Source organism: Apaloderma vittatum, unplaced genomic scaffold, assembly GCF_000703405.1.
Source record: "Apaloderma vittatum isolate BGI_N311 unplaced genomic scaffold, ASM70340v1 scaffold17083, whole genome shotgun sequence".
In the NCBI taxonomy this organism is placed as follows: Eukaryota; Metazoa; Chordata; class Aves; order Trogoniformes; family Trogonidae; genus Apaloderma; species Apaloderma vittatum.
The window spans coordinates 24,498-45,771 of record NW_009709978.1 but is presented as its reverse complement, the minus strand read 5'-3'; the positions used below and the strand labels follow the sequence as shown (position 1 = coordinate 45,771).

Below are 21,274 nucleotides of genomic sequence, written 5' to 3'. Positions count from 1 at the left end.
TGTGACACCAGCCCTTGGCCGTCGGTTTGTCTTTTTTGGGGGGCAAAGTCACAGGACCCATCACGGCACGGAGCGGTTAAAGCAGCCAAAATGCGGACGGGACTGATTCGGGCAGGCTGATAACACGACATTAAGGGGCAGGGGGGTGTGGAGGTGAATACTCTGCCCCACTTCAGATCGCCTTTCCCCTAATTCCTTAAGTAAGCGGCGATAAGGTTTTTAGGTGATAAAGAGATGGGGAGGGCAGGGCCGGTACCCCCTGTGCAAATCCCGGCATCGCCGGTCGCTCCCGGGCTTTACCGGAGGTTCTCGGAGCCTCAGGGCGAGGTGGATACCAGCAATTAGCAGGAGGTTAATCAACCGAAAGAGAAAAGGGAAAAAAAAAGACCAAAAAAAAAAAACACCCATCATCCTACGAACGGGCTAATCCAATTTTATCTGGAAGCTGTGCAAGCGCCAGAACCCAGGGACAGACAGAGGTCTCTTGGCACATAGAAGGTGGTTTGAAAGGCAGTTTTAATCACATACATAGAACCATAGAATCATTAAGGTCAGAAAAGACCTCTAAGATCAAGTCCGACCGTCAACCCAATACCATTATGTCCTGAAGTACCACATCCACGCGGTTTTTTAACACCTCCAGGTACATTCCGTGGGAAAAGGCATCTTTTCCACAGCTCGCATGGAAAGGTGTAATAAGTACTGCTAGCTGCAACCTGAGCACAGCTATTTTATTCATTACAAGCAGATTAAACTCTAACAGATTAAACAGACTAGCAATCTGTAATTATTTAAACCTATCTTCATCCCGCATCTGGTAAGCAAAGACCTAATGGACCTTACAAAGCACCAGGCGAGACAAAATGCTGTTAACTGTCAGATGAACCATGACTAAGAAATTGAGGATGCCAAGAAGAATACAAGGTCTTTTCTCTTGCCAAAAAAAAAAAAAAAAAAAAAAAAAAGAAGTGGTATAAAATCTTTTAAACGGAATCACTGGGGCAGGTGGAAGTAGCATCCCAAGTGTCAGAATTCAAACCTTATTGTTCAGGGATCATTCTAAAATCTTATCAAACCGTGACCACAAAACAGATGTGCAAAACTTACCTGACTGCTTGGTCAGTAGCTGAAGGTGGGAGACCAGGTGGACTCCAGTTCTCCCAGTGAATGGTCCATTACGAACCCCTTATATCTGTTGTTTTCCAAAAACTTCTACACTGTGAAAAAAAACACAAAAGAGATTTCAGAACTACTTGATTTCAGAAATGACCAAAGTAGTAAAGTAGCAATGTGGAACAATTTATTGCAAAACACCCCAAGTATTAAGCTCATTACAGTGTTAAAAAGTCTAAGAAAGTTTGAAAATTTTATAAGTTTAAGTATTTTCTGATGTATGGATATATACTTACATCTATAATATGAACAGATATCATGATAAAGTGTATAGAAATTATTGTTTATCCATTACTCGTTGGCTACTTTTAATAACTTTATGGTAGTCTTTAAGGAAAAGATGAACACGTTTCAGGAAAAAAAAAAAAAAAAAAAAGGGAGGTTCCGGGAAGACCTTAGAAGCTCCTGTCTGGAAGCAGGAGCAAAATATTCAAAGACCAGTGAATTACTGTGGGATTTAGTCCTACCCCACCCAGCCAGGCTATCTGCTTTTCTATCTCAGTGCCTTTGTCTTACCATGTGAAGCCATTGGAACCTTATCTCCATAGGCAGGAAAGAAAAATAAAATAAATCACATGTAATGGGGAAGCTCCTTATTCACTCATCCTCCCTCCACGGACGCTGTGTCTTTTTTAGCTTATTATCCTTCAGTATCCTCAAGGCAAAAATGGAGAATGGAAATACATAAACAAAAGCCCCGTTGTCAGAAACCCACTTGGAATAGTTATACTTGAGTGTAACTAGTTTAAAACCTAAATAAAGTGAATGCAACCTCTCTTCAGTAAAGGAATAATTGACAAATGAAAAAATAAAGGGTTTACTTAACTGGTCAGCTTACAAAATTTGCAAGTCTTAAGATAAATATTTAATAACTTCAAGAATTCCTGCAAGTTTAAAGTGTTCTCACACGAAAGTTTGAAACACCAGTTGAGTGTATTTATCTCTTCTGTGATGGATGATTCTTTTTTTGGACAATTCAGCCAGCACTATCAGCTTTGAGCTCTTTTACAGACTACTAAAGACCTGTAATACACTAGCCAATACTTTTTCTTAAATAGACAGCACAGGGAACTACATTTGTTGAGAGACAGTCAAGGGTTAAACACTGCAAAGAAAATATATCTTATGTGAAAACAATTGATTAGCTCATTTCCAAATAAGCAAACGAGTATTGAGGACCTTCTGCTGTTATTTTTTATGTTTGTTCAAGCATTAAAATGTGCTTTTGTTTAATAATATGAATTTTACAGGTTTCACATGGGTACACATATACTGAAAACAAACATCTCACTTTCTCACATAACTGAGATAAGTCTTCGGGGCTAATTTACTGACAATTGTATCTGTTAATTACCTATCTAATCTGCATAGAAGTGCCTTTACGCATGAAAGGCGCTATATCCCAGGAATTATTTCTCCCTTGTCATAACTTTCCACACAGAACTGCTATCCAAGCCAGCAGACATTTATCAGCACTCAGAGAGGCCGAACTTGTGGTCTAATAAATAGATTTGAGAGACTTATTAGTAAAATATTTTATCTCCTACTTTTCAAAGAGAACTCGATGACAGGAGGCTCCGTCTAGAGATCACACACCACTAAATCTTCTAAAAGGTGTGAAAGCTCGGATGATGCTCTCAGGGATCCAGAACTGGTCCCGAAGTTCAGCCTCAGCCCTGCTCAGGACAGGAGAGATCGGCCTTTCCTGCAGCAGAACCTTGTGTTTCACATCACCTATTGCAAAAGCCCATGAAGATGTTGCTGTGTTACCTGAGACGTGTCATTTGCTGCCTTTGAAATTTCAGTTTTTTGGAAAGCAGCAAAGCACCTTGTGTTCAGAGTCACTGCTTCTGGTCTTTTTCTTTCTTACATCGCCACTGCACAAGGAGCAAGCAAGGGATGACAAAGAGAGGAAAAAATAAATAAAAAAAAAGTTACTCAGCAGGAGAGAAAGGGGTTAATGTTATAGTCTGGGACTAGAGGAATCCTGGCCAGAAAAGAGGATGGAGAAAGCTTGACATGACCAGAATGCCTTTATTCTGAGTAAACTTGAAACAGTTCAGACTTTGCCGAAGGCTTTTCTAGGTTTATCATGATGGCGTTATCGTTTTGCTTCTTCGGTAATGGCTTTCCTCCCAGATTTTCTGTGAGAAAATTTATGCTGTCCTAGATACTTCTGGCCAGGATGTTATATGCTCATCCCCACCCCAAAAAACCCCAAGATTTCTCTACTTTGTCAATTTTTTTTTTCTTAGACAAATATTTTTTTAAACTAAAAAAAAAAGCGCTTTTTTAAAAAAAAACCAAACATACCCAAGATTTCTCTACTTTGTCAATTTTTTTTTTCTTAGACAAATATTTTTTTAAACTAAAAAAAAAAAGAGCTTTTTTAAAAAAAACCCAAACATATGCTGGATTCATTGCTACACTGAAAAAAATGCCATTACTTGGAAAGAAAATGGCTGCAAACAAGGGAATTTAAAGTTACATATTCTTTTCCAGATGTGCCTTCGGCCCTTATGCTTGACTAGCATAGCCATTGGCATAATTTACAAAATAAATGAATGATCAGGGTGTTTCTTGCAACAGTCTTACAGGAAACCAAGCAACTAACAATTGCTAATCCAAACAAATTAAATATGTATTTGGGTACAGAGTGCAACCCTACATCTAGGAGCAGTGACTGTAAAACTTCAGAAATTGCTTAACTTAGAGAAAACAGATGTGCTGCGATGACAAGGCGGGGCTGAGACCCCCAGTCTTGGGAAGAGACATCGCTTTGGTGTCCTGATGTGCTCTGTTATCTTTAGGACAACAAGAGCAACAGGCACGTGGCGCAACAAGAGTGGTTTGAATTCTTACAAGATGCGTTCACTGTGCACGTTGATATGCAAAATTAGACAGTTGTCTTAAGTGTAAATCCCTAATTACAGTGCCAAAGGTACCACTTTGAAGAGCAACACTCAGCTGCTACTACACTATTACACAGTGCCTTGAGAAACCAGTACCAGTTTCTTGTTCTCAGAGAGGTCGCAGAGAAAATCCAGCGAAAAAACAAGGCGTATGTTTGGGACAGGACTCAAATTTTTCAGAAAGAAACCTTTGTTACTTCCGTAGAAGAACTCAGAAGTTCTTTAGCAACTTAGTGGCTTGGAGCATCAAACAGTTGTATAGACTGTGGTCCAAAACACAGATGAATAACTGATAAAACTGTACATAGCACAGAGAGTTAACTTTTAAAATTTCATTTTAACTTTCAGACTAACATTGACCCATTTGAATATCCCCTTCTTTCATTTCTTCCCTCTCTCTCACCTCTAATACAGAATCTGTAAAAATAGTAATATTTCTGTCCCACACCTGCAGAGTGCACGTTTTTGTTGTGCTCACTAATTTCTCCATTCACTATAATACAGGCCTCTTGTAAAGCCTAAAAAAAAAAAAAAAATCGGCCTTGGAATATCCACATTTCCTACTGATACAGCCACTTCTGCAACAGGAGATCCTGATGTCGGTATTGCACATTTAACTCATTTCCGTATAGGATTTTGACTTCTAAACCTATATAAGCAATCGCAAAACCTCAAAGAGGAAAATTATTTAAATGGAAGCTCAGTAAAGCAGAAGGTTTCCAGCTGGTTAGGTCCCCTCTTTCAGTCCATACTCTGTTTTCCCTCCAACCTCCTACCTTTGTGCTGTTACTCAGCCTCCCAAAAGCAGCAGAGACGCCTCCTTCCAGTCCAGTAGGTGAAGAGGTCGTGCTTGGACAAGACATTTTAAGGCTCTTTCTGATCAGGCCCGTGGCTCTAAATAACTACTGTCCTGGGGGCCTTTTGGAAATGTTAAAACTGCAGTAACTGGAAGTGAACTAGCTCAGCTCAACGTGTCTTTGTATAGAAAGTTCCTGCCTTACGCTGCAAGACGTGCGCGTGGTTTGCAAACAATAATTGTTTTGAGCCTGCACATTGCATACAATCATCTAACATATACTTGCTTTTCACTCCAAAAAAAGGCTACTCTGATCAGATCAAGTTAGCACCTAGCGATTAGCAGTGGGTTTTTCTTTTACTGGTTTATCATAGGAAAACAAAGTTCTTCAATATATTTCATTAAGGCTGTGGATTGAGTTTTGCTACTTTGGAGAATCTGCTTTTTCATACTACAAAGTGTTCTTCAATTTCTTCTGTTTCAACTGGTTTTTTAGTGTCCTCTCATTGCCTGTAATTGCTTTCCAGTCACTAGCATCACAAGAAGCCTCACACTGTCATTATTTGCTGGACAAATTAAGAGATTATTCACTTCCTTTCCTATAACATCATGGCTTTCTCAGGAATAAAGTGCTATTCTAAACAAAAGCAGCAGGGAGAAAAGGGATGTTTGGTTTTGTCTTCAACCAATTTGCTGCCATTGCAACTCAAAGCTTACAAGGAGCAAGAGTTTAAAAAGAAAACAAACCAAAAATCAGCCCCAAGTTTGAGTAGTCCAGTGACTTAACGACTGGAGTTTCAAGATGTATTTCTGACTTAAAAATCCATTTAAGAAGTAAATGCCCGACAATTATTTTTTAAAGATAGAGCATGACCTCTAGGTGGTGCTGACATCCTGCCATTCCATGAAGTTAAGGCATATGCCAGTTTATTAAACATATTCTGGACCAGCACCCTCCGGCAGTTACCTTCACCCACACAGACTGCATATTCGGCAGTCACAATTTCTGTAAAGCTCTGATTGTGACACGGCAGGTTTAAATCTGTAACCATAAAGGAATAATTCGATTCCCTCTTCAGTAAAGGGGAAACTGCAAGTATGTAGAGAGCGAGGACATGCAAGACAGCACGTAGTCATGCAGAGCATCCAACTCATTTCAGCGACTGCAGTTCAGGTCTCAACAGGCTACAAAAGTAACACAGATTTTTAGGAAAATAATTAGAGGACAAAAAAGCTGAAAGCTACACAGCAGAGATGCATGCAGTAGGACAGGCGAACTAGAAATAGTATTTTCAGCTCCTTTAAATGAGTTTGAGTTGCAGCCAGCCATCGCATTTTGTTCTGACATTTATCACTGAATTGCTTTACATAGAGTAGTAGCTAACTTGGCACAGCGAGGACTGAAACGTCAACTCCGTTCTGCTGCAGTCAAGCTGGTTTTGTAACTTGGTGATGTTACGATGAAGCTGAATTTGTCGTTTAAACAGAGATGGGCACCACAGTTCCGAGGATACACACATTTCATACCTACATGACCTGTGGTGCAGTGACACCTCCAGGGGTTCTGTGTTACAGAGCAGTATGTTGGCAGCAAGAGTACATGTATTTTGTGTAGCTGCAGGTGTGTAGGGACCTGGAGTAATTCACAGCGTGACGATATCATGCTGGCTTCTGTGCAGACAGTGAGGTGCTTCCACACGTCACACAGGTGCCGTTATTTCAGAAAGCATTTCTGAGACAGAACCTTTCGTACACAATGGTACAAATCCAGAAAAAAGCACACTCTGGTTTGTTCTCTTTGTTTTTGTTTCTTCCCGTTTCAGATGGTGCCCAAGTGTTTCCAAATGGTTAAACTTGACATTAGTATGCATCACCTCCTTCCCTTCTGCTGATGCAAAAGAAACCTAATCCATTTCCCTTGCATAACATGTAAAAATTCCACAGAAGAAACTGAGAATACCAGAACAGCTCATTCTGTTCAATTTCTTTCTTAGGCTACACAACCTGATCTTTTTTAACTCTTCAAATCTGATGTTATGACTCTACTAAACATCCTATATATTAAAAAAAAATAAAAATACATTGTTCTGAAAAAAATATTTAACACGGTATAAGGAAACTCAGTCAGATGTTATTTTAAGTTACCCAAACTGATTTATTGACAATTTAAATGTGACATATTTACAGCACTGTTTCTAAAATAATTTAACAATTTTCATAGATTTATAAAAGTACTGATAAATAGGAGACCCTGACAATTACCAACCACAAATATTTCCCTATGCTACTGAACTACGATAGTAGTTCTTTTCTTTTTCTTTTTTTTCTCCTCTTCTTATAAGTCCCATAATGGAGCTGCTTTACCTCCACCCAATGTGTAAAATTGCCAATACCAAAATAGAGTAAAATGAACATGCAGTGTGAAAGCTGTACCAGAGCAAGTGATTTCAGATGTTAGACTACAGTAGAAATATTTCAATGCGAAGTGTCTTCCACACAGAACGCACTTGTGAAAAAATAAGCTTTTAAAGAGCTATTGGTTTATCTTTATAGAAGTTAAAACCTACAATACTAGTACAGACATTTACAGTAACTTCCAATTCCGTGGTAGTTTTCACATATATCTAAAGAGTCAAACAAAGCCAGTAATTTACAAACACCACCGCCTTAAGGCAGTGGTGAGTTAGCTTATGGATTGAAAAAATAAAAATAAAAAATAAAAATGAAGGTGCTGATAGAATTTAAGGTTTTGAATTATATTTTGTTCTTCTATGATACCAATTGTTCTATCCTTGGATCAACAAATTACCGTGGTAAAGCCATCCTTATCTCTCAAGCAGGAAGTCAGTTTGGAAGTTGGAGAGAAGATGGACTTGTACGATATGTCTTTTAGGCTCCAGTAGATGAAACCCAGAAGTACTGCAAAGCTGGACAATCTGAATCACAATAAGCAGCATCATGAGATATTTGTGGGGTTTTGATTAAAGCAAACCTTTTGAAAAAGACGATGAAAAGGACACTCTCATTGTAATCCAGTACTTGAAATGTAAAGGTTCTTTTTCAATTGCATCACTGAAGCCCCGTAACACAGTGTACACAAACAAATATTCATTTTTTAAAAACATATATTGCACAGCTAGTAGGTGCAATACCAGAACACTGGTACCCCTAGCCTAAGTTTATTTTAAGTAGCTGCTTCCAACTACGCTATTCAGAACAACTCCAAGCCAACGTTCAAAACCATTAAGAATGGTTTGTGTACGAACCTAATCCCAAAGTGTTTCTACAATGTGAGAAAAACCACAGGCACTTAAGATTATTAGTGCACGGAAAGTTAGAGGCCACAATCGCCTGACTACGAACAGTTCGGTACCAATAACGACAGAACTAAACAAGGTCTTCCACTGATCGAATCTAGAAAGAAGAACAGTTCACAAAGCACTGCTAAGAACACCACCTTCCAAACGGTACTTTTGGACAGTTAAGAAAAATAATTGCTGCAAAGCCTAATGTAACACGAAATAAACCCTACTTGGTTCAAAAGATCTCAAGTGTCCAAATTCAGAAGTCCAGTTTCCTCTTCTCCCCCCCCTCCAAAACACCACACTACATGCAATCCATTAAAATCCAAATGTGCAAAAAAGTTCTATTCCACCTTTAGGAGTGCATCAAAAATACGCTGACTAGTCAAAATATTATTTTAGTGGAAATTTTACAGCACCATAATTAGAATTCCAAGGGAGTTGAGAATTCTTGTTCTGACAACAAATCGATTGACACTGTTGATCCTAAGGAATAGAAGAGACATTTTGTGCATGTCCTGGTATCTGAAAGTCACGGAGAGAAACAATTCTCATCTACGCCTAAAACCTTCACTGTAGTTCCAAATGAAATTAAACAATCACATTTGTTGGCAACAAGTTCTCCACAATATTGCATTAGCTGTAAATTTAGTAACTTTGCCAGATTAGGAATGAAAAGTTGCTGGTACCTTGCTTACTTGCAGAAGTACTTTTTGTTTTTGTCTTTTGTGGTTCTTTTTCTCCTAAATTGTGCAGTTTGGCCCCTCCCTAGTAAGTGATTTTACCATCAGGCTTTGAGAGAACACGTTAAGGTCCATTTCTGACCCTCAGCTGAAAGGCAACATACAAACACATTATATATACACACATGTGTGCACAGAAACACACACACACACATATATATAACATCAGTGTTCTTTTTCTTTTTGTTTTTGTTCTCATTTCCTATAATTTTCTTTGGTTCAAAGTCCGAGCAAGGAAATTAAAGGACCGAACAAATGGATCATTCTCCAAACGCTTCCATCACTACACGTCACTAACTGGAAGGCTTGCATCATCCAGATCCACCAGGCCAGGATCCTGTTCCTGAGCGCCGTTTTTACTTTGGGGTTCTGAGAGGCCCCTCTCAGTCACTTTGGAAGCTGATTCTCTTGGAGCGACAACCTGGATCTTGTAGCTCCCTGGCTTGGCCTTGGTAAAAGAGTCGTGAAATCCTCGCTTCTCCACGGCAGGGTGTTTGGCGTGAGGGTTTGGGACCAGAGGGCTGCCGTGAGCGGCTGCGGAATGTGAGGCGGCTGGGGCTGGGACGGCAGAACGGAGAGCATGGTTGGGTTCGGAAGAAGACTCGGGATGCTCCTGGAAAAGAAGAGCACGGGTCAGACTGAGTTCTTGACGGCTTGTGGGAATGACGCAGTTTCAGATTTCACTCTTGGGGGCAAAACAGACTAAATAATAAAATCAAGACAGAAAATACACAAAGCAAAGCAACAGCCACAGCAGCAGGAGGCAGGTGTTTTCTCAAGGCAGCGTACTATTAAACGTGAGCTTACAGCAGTGTGTGACAGCAACATCGGCTTCTTCGTTTGAGGAAATTAAATTTCTCAAGTCAAGCTCAGCAGCTCTTTAGACTTTATAATATAGTCCAGCAAACTGAAACTTCTCATTTAACTAAGACGTTAAGTAACCTTTCGAAGATACACAATTTAAGGCCACTGAAAGTGACATCTTTCCAAGAAAAAAAGGTATTTGAGCATATTCATACACACCAGGCACTCGTATCCTAAATCCTGAAATAATGCACGTTTTACTGGTTCCTCTTCCTGGGGAACCAATCTCTCCAATTTGTTTCAGGGACCAAATGAAACCAGTAACTCTTTAACGCTATCAGGACCGTATAAATGATTTCCAAAGTTAATGAACCTGGAAAAGAAGCTGATCTTTAAGCTATTCCTTCTAATTGTCCATAGGATGACAAAGATGCTCAGGGAGCTGGAGCACCTCCCCTATAAGGACAGGCTGAGAGAGTTGGGGCTGTTCAGCCTAGAGAAGAGAAGACTCCAGGGAGACCTTAGAGCAGCCTTCCCACACCTGAAGGGACTACAGAAAAGCTGGGGAGCTGCTACTTACAAAGGCTTCTGGTGATAGGACATGGGGCAATAGTTTTAACTAGAGCAGAGTTGATTTAGGTCAGATATTAGGAAGAAATTCTTCACGGTGAGGGGGGTGAGACCCTGGCACAGGGTGCCCGGAGAAGCTGTGGCAGCCCCAGCCCTGGCAGTGCTCAAGGCCAGGTTGGACGGGGCTTGGAGTGACCTGGGCTGGTGGGAGGTGTCCCTGCCCGGGGCAGGGGGTGGAACTGGATGGTCTTTAAGGTCCTTTCCAAACCAAACCATTCTATGATTTATTTTCTTGTGTTTATCATTGTTAACCACTATGCTGTTGACCTTCACATAACTATGAGATCGATACTGTGAAAACAATCTTGACCTGACCTCCAAAACAAACAAACAACTCCTCAGGTTCTGCATCATATCCGTCAGTTCTGCAAGGATGTCTCGGATACCTCGGGATATCTAACCAAGTGCTGGAAGCAGTGTTACATGGTCTGACCAAAACGATGTGCGATGGTGCAGTGAATCCTTCCCTCCACATGCACGAGGAGCTGCAGCTGCTGCCACTTCTGCCGTCACCAGCGTTAGTACATGAGCTCAGGGGAACTGCGAGCCCACACGTGTGCACAAATCACGTCCCTTTTCAGGCACATTGGTTAACGAAACAAAAACCACCACAGATGTGTGTCCGAGATGCAAAATAGGGTTTTTTTCACATCAGTTCCTCAAGTTTCTTTTAGAATGCCATGTCATTAATTCCCAAGTTTAATCGCAACAGATCCTGCCAAGTACTACTGCATTTCATTTTATAGATTAACTAATATTATTGAATGAAGGAGCTGAGCAACTGGTTTTGGACTTCAGTTTTGCACTCAATTTCAGTGAAACATTTCAATTATTTACACTGCTTTATTTCACACCTGGCTTGATACTCCATTTTAAGAAAAAAAAATTACTTTAGGAGAACATAGTATTCAGCAATTCACCTACTATTCTTAATTTTAGTTCAAAAAGTAGGACAGAAGTAAGGAATATTAAGACAAGATCTCTATAATAAACTTTTTGTTAAACTGAACTGAAGGATACTCAGATTTACTAGCACACTCTATGCTGCTTTATTACTCCTAAGGTGTACTGCTTTGAACCGATTAGACATTACAATGTTTCTACATTTGAACTAATAATTTCATGCAGAGACTTATAAGCCATGCAAATCAGGCTACAGTATTATCCTTCCAATTATTAAAAAGTTACGACGTGCGTTTTTTTGTGTGCACGCATCTGTATTAGTTTGTGGGTAGCTTAAATTTAATTTTGCTTTTGCGCAGTTTCAAAAAATGGAAAGTAAAAAGTGGAAATATGAACTCTCATGCAAATTACTTTTAATACTTCCCCATTAAAATGACATCACGTAACTTACATTTAAATGTATAGTATGCTTTGAAGTATAAACATATGGTTTTGCCACTTTTAATTTCCAATTATTTCAAAAGTAAGAGGAAAAACAGTGCAAACCTGTAAGCGAACAATGTAATTTATGAGTTAGTTTTCAGTAATGGTAATGACAACAGGTAGCATTATTTTTTAGTGGTTTTTATAGTGCAAATTAGTCTCTAGCCCTAGCCCTCTGTTGAGAAGGCAAGTTTACATGAGAGCCCACATACGTGCTGCATTCACCAGTTCTTGATGTATACCTCTGTATACAAGGATTCGACAGCCTTCTGGCCTGCCGCATCTGGAACACAGTGCAAAGCTAAGATTAGAGTAACCTATACTTGGGGAAAGAAGAGAAAGAGAAGGGAAAAAGAAAGAAGTGATGCAGACAGTAATAGCTAGATTGCTCAGTTAGCCCCACACAAAAAAAAAAAAAATCAAACCAAAAAAACCCACAAACATACACTGAGAAAAGTTATCTGCATATTTTCATTCCCCCAAAGAGAAGCGAAATGTGCAACAGGGAGTTTTAAAAGGAGGAAGTAGCTCCAAGCTGCAAAAAAAAAATAATTGGGATCTTAGACTGGATTAACAGAAACATGGTATCAACGCAAATGTGCAGACAAAAGTCAGATTTAAATTCTTGGATTTCAGATGATGGGGGTAATGATATATTCAGCATATTATAAAACATCCCGTAGTCAGAAAGTGAGAACGGCAGCTTGCAGCATCTGAACTCTGAAGTATTCCATTTGTTAAATTTGGACGTACTTGGAGACACTGTGACACTCCAGTAACCTTCACTACTTTTCACAACTTTAAATACTTTGTACTGACCATTTTATACAGGTTTAAATGCAAATATGTATGAAATGCTGCCATCACATGGCTTCACAAACAAAGATTTGTCACAGCACCTCAGTTCAGTGATGCTAGCTGGTGTTCACACCACGTTTTCAACAGCAAAAACTAATTCATGCGAGCAGCAATCTTGTAAGATGTTTCCTTGAATCTGTATCTGCATGTATAATAAACTATCAGCAACAGGGAATGACAATTCGGTAGCGACAGTTGTTAAAAACAAATTAAGAGTTTTAAAAAATATTGTTGTTTTTTTTATGCCTCGCAGGAATTAGAAAGCTTCAATTTTACTTCCAAACTAATAGTAGTGACAAAGATCATACCGAACTCAGAAGAATTTTTCTAGGTTAGCACTTGCATTATCTACGTGTTCAAGACAATACAATGCACATAAAGTTACGTAGAGGTAAGACTAAGATAAGTGCTCCATTAAAAATGGAAAACATTTTATGCCAGTCTCTATGAAAGTTCATGCAAAGATGCCACATTACTACAGGACAGGACAGAGGACAGGCAAAAGGGGAAAACAGCTAGAACTTCATGTGCACAGGTGAGAATCAACTCATTGCGTTTTCTCTGGGGTTCAAAATAACGTACGGAAGCTGCTGATCTTCCAGGTCCCCGCTGTGCTACGATGGCCCCAGAAATTGCTTTTATCCAACTGTGCATGTCTTCTGGACTGTCCGCCTGGATTGAACAATATGAATTAAATTTAACAGAATCACCTCTGTCCTGACCATCCGCATTACAGTGACAGCCCTACCCTACCTCTTAACTCTGTTATTTAAAGCCACAGAGGCTTCCATTTCTTACCACAGACATTTCTTAAAATCTTACCCTAAGTTTACTCTTATACGTATTATTTATATAAAATAAGTCACAAGTATTTTTATGCTATTTGCATAGTCTAGACTCAAATTTTTACTTTCAGCAAACAAAAGAAATAAATCAAAACGCCCACAGAAATTCTTACAGGAGATCGCTGACCCCTCTCGGCAGACTTGGGCTAAAGACACAACTTCTGTACTTTTCAGTCACAGCTGCGCTTTACTTCTGTGAGGTATTTACTGAAGAGTTACAGCCAACTAAAAATCAGTCTCTGTTAGAGGTGTAGTTGTACATTTACTTAGAACAAGCCAACAAAGCTGCAACAGATTAACAGCAAATACCAAGGGCGTACATATCTGAGATACAGACCCACAAAAAGCTAAATCTATCTGCCAACCAGGTTGCAACTTCATGAAATTATCACATCTACCCAGGAAGAAACATCTGCAACTTGTCACTTAATTCCATTCGCCTACAGAACAGCTCCAAACTCAGCATCTGGCACCAATGCCTGATTTAAGACTATACAGACCTTTCTGATTCTACACAAGAAACTCAAAAATTATTTCCAGTACTATAAGCATCACGTTTCCAAAGACCTAGGAAGAGTCTTTGAGATTTGTGTGATATCCCAACATTTAAAAGACAACACGGTAAGGATGCGGTGGATAACGTGCATATGGATACTTATTACCAAATAGGTGCTGAAATCTAAATGCTGCTGTGCTTTAGCAGATATTTTAGTGTCCCAACTAACTTGGATCAGAGAACTCTATTACTATATATAAAAATTCAGTACTTCAAAATTAAAGATTTAAAAAAATTCAAAGATCTGAAAGCCAACAAAATCATATTAGGATTTATTGTTTACTGCCTTCATAAAACTACTGGCATAATTGTTGCTGTTATGTGGAATATTTCTTACATGCATCTCTCTGAAACATAATGAAGATCATATTTTCTCTGAAAATCATAGTTAAATACAAGCTAAAGAGCAAAACAGCAGCGCTTCTTTGCTTTGACTATGGCAGTCTCCTGGTTTCGCCTAAAGGTTAGAAAAGCAATTACCTGTACATAAAAGGTTCGAGAAGTCGTTACAATTTCAAAGAGATTGTCTCTCATCATTATATCACTGCAAATGAAACACAAAACAACTTCAACAGCAAGTACAACTTTGTTTTAAAAAGATTCTAGGATGCGCAGAGAGCCAGAGCATTTGTTGTCTGACTACCTTTGCACTTTTTTACCACCTTGTTTTTTGGCAAATACCAAGCAGAAAAAGAAAACTAGCATCTGTTCCTCTTTAGTTTATTAGTAGCATGCATGCTATTACATATATTTAACTGGTATGTTCTAAACCATATCGTGTTAAGTTTAAAAATATTTATTGTCCTAGTCAAATTTTTGTAAAATTTCGATTTATATTTTGTTATTTTTGTGCAAAATATTAGTCCTAAGCAGTAACCTACTAAAAAACCCCACAACCCTACCACAAAAGACAATCAATTCCATTTTTGTTTGGAGGGAAACAGGAGGAAGAAGAGGGCTCTCATCTAAATTCAGACTTTTAACATAAGACAAGGTCCTCTAAAGGTTTAGAGATTTTATTAGTGCGCTAGAGACTCTTAAAATTGCTACCTCAAATCAAGACAGCACCCATGCACCTCTCCCTCCTGACTGCATGGCAGTCCTTTGTTCCACCCTTGTGCAATGCAATTACATTCCACCAAACGCTACAAGTTTGAAACACAGACTAATGCAGAACCCTCAAAACTGGTTTCATGCACAGAACTACCTGCTCTCCTGTAAGGAAGGAGTATCACACGCGCATACGTCAACCCAAGTCATTAAAAAAGTTCCCTGTTGTTTCCAACGAGCAGCCTAGCCACGACACAGCCGTGTCCTACACCCCACGGAACCACGTCGGTGCTTCTCACCTTTGTTTGCATTCCTGAACTTTATGAACCTCCTTAAGTGGTATAACCCTGAGAGGTTCCTTCTCCTGAAAAGGAAAGGCAAAAATATTTCAGTAGAGTACATCTAACAATTAGAACACAGTCAAAGAGCCAGAGGTCAGGTCAGCTGATAGGAGTAGACTTATGCAAATGATACCTTCGATGCAGTCACTTATGCAAAAGGTGACATCAACCAAAATTTAATTTGCTTTTGGAAGCATTAAATCAAGGTTGCACTTGAACTGAAGGGGAGGCAAAAATCAAGAAGTAAAAGCATTCGTTCACCTTACTGTAATGGACACAGCCACCCCTGTCTCCTTCCCTTAACTACATCAGAAAATTGCATCCGGCCTCTGGCAGCTTATTTCAGTAAAACCACAACTATATTAATTTGCTATGAAATACTACAATGCAAAATGTTTTGTTAATTATCATGCATCACATGGCTTTAAATAAGACTAATTGAATCATAGAATCATAGAATGGCCTAAGCTGGAAGGGACCTTAGAGATCATTTTAATCCAGGCTCCCTGCCGCCAGGGACGCCACCTCTCAACTAGATCAGGCAACACATGGGGACCGAACAGGAATCGAACTCACGACCTTAGTGTTGTTAGTGCCGCACTCGACTGACTGAGCTAACCAGCCCCCTATACTCAATACAGTTAAAAATAAAACAAAGAAATCAATTATACCAAAACCTGTGAAAGTATTCTTAAAGGCATATGAAAATTGTTACTGTACTAAAATCAGTGTTATTATTTTATTAAAGTTTCAGACAAAAGGAAAAAAGTGAGAACATTAAAATAGAAGTACTTTCACTTTTGCCATGATGAAGTCATGTCCCACATACTATTATTTTCCTGTGGTCACTGCAGTAAAACAACCAATCACTTCTTTTACTCCTAATTTGTCTTCTTTAAGCAACGTTACAATGGACTATTTTACTTGGCTTCAGCTCATAGACAAAGCAAAAGCTCCCAGCTGTGGAATGATTACTTTCTCTACAATTTCTATTAGATATACACTTAAGAGATTTATGGTGTTAGAGCAAACAGCAAATGTCACCCAGATATAACTATCCTCAAATGTCAGTCTGTCACTTGTCTTTATAGCAGATCAAATATAGAGAGTTTGAAACTCAATTTTCTCACTCATTTTGTTCCTCTCCCCTCCCTGCTTTTCCTTGGTTCACTCATCCATTACAAGGTTTTCAAGCAATACATCAAATGCAGACTGCTGTTGCAGGTGCTCAGAAGTCATAATTTTCCAACTCTGAGCATAATGGAATACAGGCAGTATCAACCTGAAGCCTCCCACAGACTCTTCCTCAAACTGAAGAGAGTTGGTCATTAGGCATACGTGGGGGGAATTACACAACGACAACACCAAACCACCATAAAGAACTCCTGGGAGTCTTTTAAGTTCTTTTCAATTTTCAACCAACATTTTTTTACATTTTTGAGAGCAGGGAACTCATATATTTATTTCTAACAGGTACAAACCACCAGCAACTCAAGAACTCCAGTAGAGTCACGTGAAGTACCGGTGAGCAGGCCAGCTGTCAAGACAAACTCCAGGCAAGAGCCTTACTTGGCTGAAGACTACAACTACTGGGAACTGAAGGCCAACAGAAAAGCTTTCCAGAATTACAAGTCTGATCCTACACCAGCTGAATTCAACCTCCGTGCCGCAGCCTTCGTAATGACAAAGACATGACTAACCACCACTACTCAAGCTTTTTCCTATCTCTGGAGCAGGAGGCTTTTAGGGAAAAGGAGATCCCACTCATTGCTGGAAGAAATCATTTGCCACTTGAGTTCAGAAGAGATCCCTTTACCCTTTCTGTGTTTGCAGGAGGCAAAAGTCTGAAGGACAGAGGACACTACAAGACTTTAAATTGCTCAAAAGAGTTAAACTCTAAAGGACGATGACAAAATACTAGAAGTGTACGCATTTCTACCATCTTTCTAGTATATTCTCACATAGTACAACTCTTCACTGAGAATTTCCTTGTGAGCAATCTGCACTCAGATGTATTTTTTTAAATAAAAATAGAGGGTTTATTATAGGTAGTGAGTCAGAATTGTGCTTTGCTGAGAGTTTAATAAAGATAATGACACAATATCAAACTCCTGCCACTGTACTATACTCCCTCATTAAAAAGTAAAGCAGAAGTTCTCTTTTGAAACACCCTGGAATTTGCGTTCTTGAAATTTTACATCTTACAGTTGGCCTGCAAGCTCAGTTTTTCTTGATTTATAATACCCTACAACTCTGGCTTCATTCCTCAAAAATATATTTTTCTAATGTTTATTAAGTGTGGGATTCCTTTTCGGGGAAAACAGACTATCTCCAGCACAAGCCACTCCATTTTTTTTAAACGGGGCCCAACGGCACTTAACATTTGGTCAAAAGGTTCAAGAGTGATGAGCAAGAAAGAAAGATCACGAAACCGAAACAAACTCTGCAAGTGTCACTTCTGAGCAGTGAAGTGCTTTGCCTGTCTTGGCTGAAACAAGAGTACGGGAAAAGATCCCTTCGCTTGTACAATCAGCAGCCCACAATTCTAATTTTAAATTAAGGATTGCAAGATGAGAGTTTTGGCTCTCCATCCAACAATCAGCTGTTTCGAGAACACCATTAATATGTGTGTACAAAGCGACAGAAGATACAAATACAGAAGTCAGGGTGATGGTAGAATATATCCTGTTTTTGTTCTGTGGTGCCCTACAGAGAAGTTCCCAAACAGAAGACTGAAGCCTGATTTAACAGCCACCTTAATAAGTTTTTGATCTTCCTAATTGAGAAAAAGTTATTACAGGACAGAGCTACAGAAGCAGCACAGAACATTTCGCAAATACAAGGGTATTCCTTTAGATTTGCTTGCAATTGTCACTGGAAAATAACACAAGTTTAGAAACTTACCAGTTCAGACTTGAAATATCCTATTGTGTTTTCATCTAACTGAAAGTATCTTCTCTTCCAGTTCTTCATCTGTTAGGAAAATAATTAAACATTTATATATTTAATATATAGAATACAAATATATTTTCATGTTACATATTTTTAATGTATTTAAATGTTTTTATAATTCTACTTCACATTTCTAATATGTAATAGTGTATACTTCCTGGTTTTCTAATTATTCACCTAACATTTATAATTTTATATATTACATGCATTTATTTACATATGTGCATATAGTGCCCCCAAAATAATTGTGCAAGACTCCACCCTATTATTTTTTTATTTTTAAGTGGCAAAACCTAAAAATTCTGGAAGCTACTCCTTTCTATTCTAACAATTTCTAACAATTTCCACTGACACTCTAGGAACTCAGCAGCACAAATACCCTGTAAGAAATGTTAAGACAGTACTTGAAAGGTTTCGAGTTTATTTTTAACTAAAAAAAGGAACGTTACAAAAAGAAGCTTCATAATCCAACATACAATGAACCTGAGTTGTTGTGAAGTGTGCATAGACTGCTTAATCTGAAATAGCCCTTCTTGCTTTTAGCAAGGCATCGTGTGTACAGTGCCACATGTGTTAGTCTGACAAGTTGTATACTTCTTCCTCTGAACTAAAGAAAAAAAAAAAAGCAGCTTTTCCTGAACATTTTCTAATTTAAAAAGTAAGCAAAATATGGATCTCTACATAACTGCAGGACAGAAGAACTCCCAGTTGCACACACTAACCATAATGTGAAAGTCTGTGCACACAACCTGTCCTCTCCAGAACATGTTCAACAACATAACAGTGAAAAAAGGCATGAAAAGTAGTAATACATACATAAACTACATGCTGCTGGAGGGTAAAGTTTTATCCTTAGCCATCCTTAGCATTGTCAGTAATGCTAAAGTTACCAGTAATTATATCCTCTTCTTTTATTTTAATCATCTACTTGATAAATAAAACTATCACCTTAGGACCTTTGATGTTGATTAATGAAACACTCATCTCATACTTACCACTGCTCCTTGTTTCACACAGTAACCAGCTTTGATAATAGCATTATCTGGGGGGTGCTTAGCAGTAAAATACGGAAGGTGACTTTGCGATCGCTTCAAATAATTTCTATCAGCCCCTTCGCTGCCCTCACTGATTTCTTCTTTCTAGAAAAAGAGCAGGAAATTTCAGAATACTTTTTTTCTGAAAGTCAAAGAATAACTACACTAGTTACAACAGGAAATAATTGTCATCCCATGCTCACAAATCCCATTTCCAATGACACTCTCCAAGGGCTCTGGTTCAGTACTTGCAAACTCCATTTAGAAACTACACTAAAAAAGTGCTGAATATTCTCAAAAATTATTGACAGACACTCGGTGAACAACATTACAGACCTAAAAGCAAGATACATGTATGTATTTAGTGCAAACTCATAATAAGACTTTAAGGGTAAAACACTAGAGGTGGCTACAGCAAAGAAAATTATATTTTTCTGGGACCACAAGACACATCAGAATTCACCAACTTTAAATGCAGTAAGGTGTATACATGTTATTTACATTATATTAATCCAACCTGTGACTATTTTCCACTCTGGGTACTTTCAGAAACAGCTACAGGCCTGTAGCTTTAACACTGCATAGATCACTCTTCCATAGGCTTGTCCAGCTTCTCTAACTCAAAGTTTCTTGCACCCACACCACCTTTTGGCAGGGAGCACCTTTGCTTTTATTGCCCACTGAAAGAACTCCAACCCTTTGTTTGACCTGGTTACACCACTAGCTTTGCCTAAAAGCTCTCACAATGGAAAAGACAGTTCACACCATTGCCTCTTGCCAGGCGTGATTTTGTAGAGCTCTCAGACCTTGCTTCAGTCATTTCTTTTGCAGATGGAAAAGACCTCAACTACTCAGCTGCTCCTCACATGGAGGCCAAACCACATGAACTCAGCACCCTAGAAATCTTTCTCTGAACCTTCCAAGTTTCAGTTTTTAAGATGAGAACAAAACTGGACGCAGTCGTCACGGTCTAGTCAAAAACGCAATTTATAGAGCAAGAAAGATGTTTTCTGGCTTGCTCCTTATCCTTCTTCTAGTAACTCCTAATATTCATGGGGTTTTTCCTCCACTGTTACTGAACACCAAGATGACATTTTCACAGTGTGACTAGCTCTTACCTCTCAGTCAAGTGGAAACGGTTATTTCACAATCTAGTATTTTCTATGAAAACTAGGATTGTTTATTCCCAGAATTTCTTTAACATCACATGTATTTTCACCAAGTTTCGCCTGCTATCTCCTGTGTCCACGCATGCCATTCCATAAGGCCCTTCTGCAACAGCTTAATCTGTCCTCACCCTCACCACCTCTAATAACACAGTGTATATATAAAATCAGCTGACTTCATCGCTTTGCTTTTTTGCTCACTTTTCCTGGCAACTAAAAAGACAGAACTACAGCACTGTTAACACCAACAACACATTTCACTCACACACAGAAAGGTGCTTAGCATCGTAACCCTCATCTGTGAGGAAAAAAAAAAAAATCAATACTCAAGTAATTCTTTATAGTCTTGTACAACTCTCTGTAGGGAATAAAATCCTCAGCCAGTATCAATAAAAGGTGCACATCAACGTAAGTCCTCTGAGCAAGGTGAGAAGCTGACAGCTCTATGGTGATACAATAACCTACTCTCTCCTGTCAAACAATAAAGCTGCTTCTGTGAAATAACAGCTCGCTTGTTTTAAGGGTATTACCTGCGTAGGTGTGATGATAGGAACTCCACCGACAATTTCTGTCCTGTAAGAGACTTGCTTCTTTCCACCTGGGCTTTCAGCTTGACGATTTGCATTATCCATCTGACAGAGAGGATCAGACTGCTTTGGTACCTGAAAACGGCATGTGGTAGTTAATGTTAAGTTTTACGAAGCCCTACAAAAGCCCTCATCATTA

At 38.9% G+C, this 21,274-nt stretch overlaps 1 protein-coding gene across 1 annotated transcript in view; it reads right to left on the bottom strand.

Annotated features, from left to right (window-relative positions):
• Nucleotides 1-9,112: 9,112 nt before the first annotated feature.
• The window catches only part of PLEKHA1 (pleckstrin homology domain containing, family A (phosphoinositide binding specific) member 1), a 21,199-nt gene continuing 9,037 nt past the window's right edge, over nt 9,113-21,274 (bottom strand). The window contains exons 5-11 of the mRNA XM_009867144.1: nt 21,079-21,210; nt 19,344-19,487; nt 18,301-18,369; nt 15,355-15,419; nt 14,486-14,549; nt 13,187-13,276; nt 9,113-9,539 (exon numbers count right to left, since the gene is read on the bottom strand). Coding sequence (XP_009865446.1) covers nt 9,210-9,539; nt 13,187-13,276; nt 14,486-14,549; nt 15,355-15,419; nt 18,301-18,369; nt 19,344-19,487; nt 21,079-21,210 — 894 coding nt within the window. The 3' untranslated portion in view covers nt 9,113-9,209. The remainder of the gene's footprint in view (nt 9,540-13,186; nt 13,277-14,485; nt 14,550-15,354; nt 15,420-18,300; nt 18,370-19,343; nt 19,488-21,078; nt 21,211-21,274) is intronic.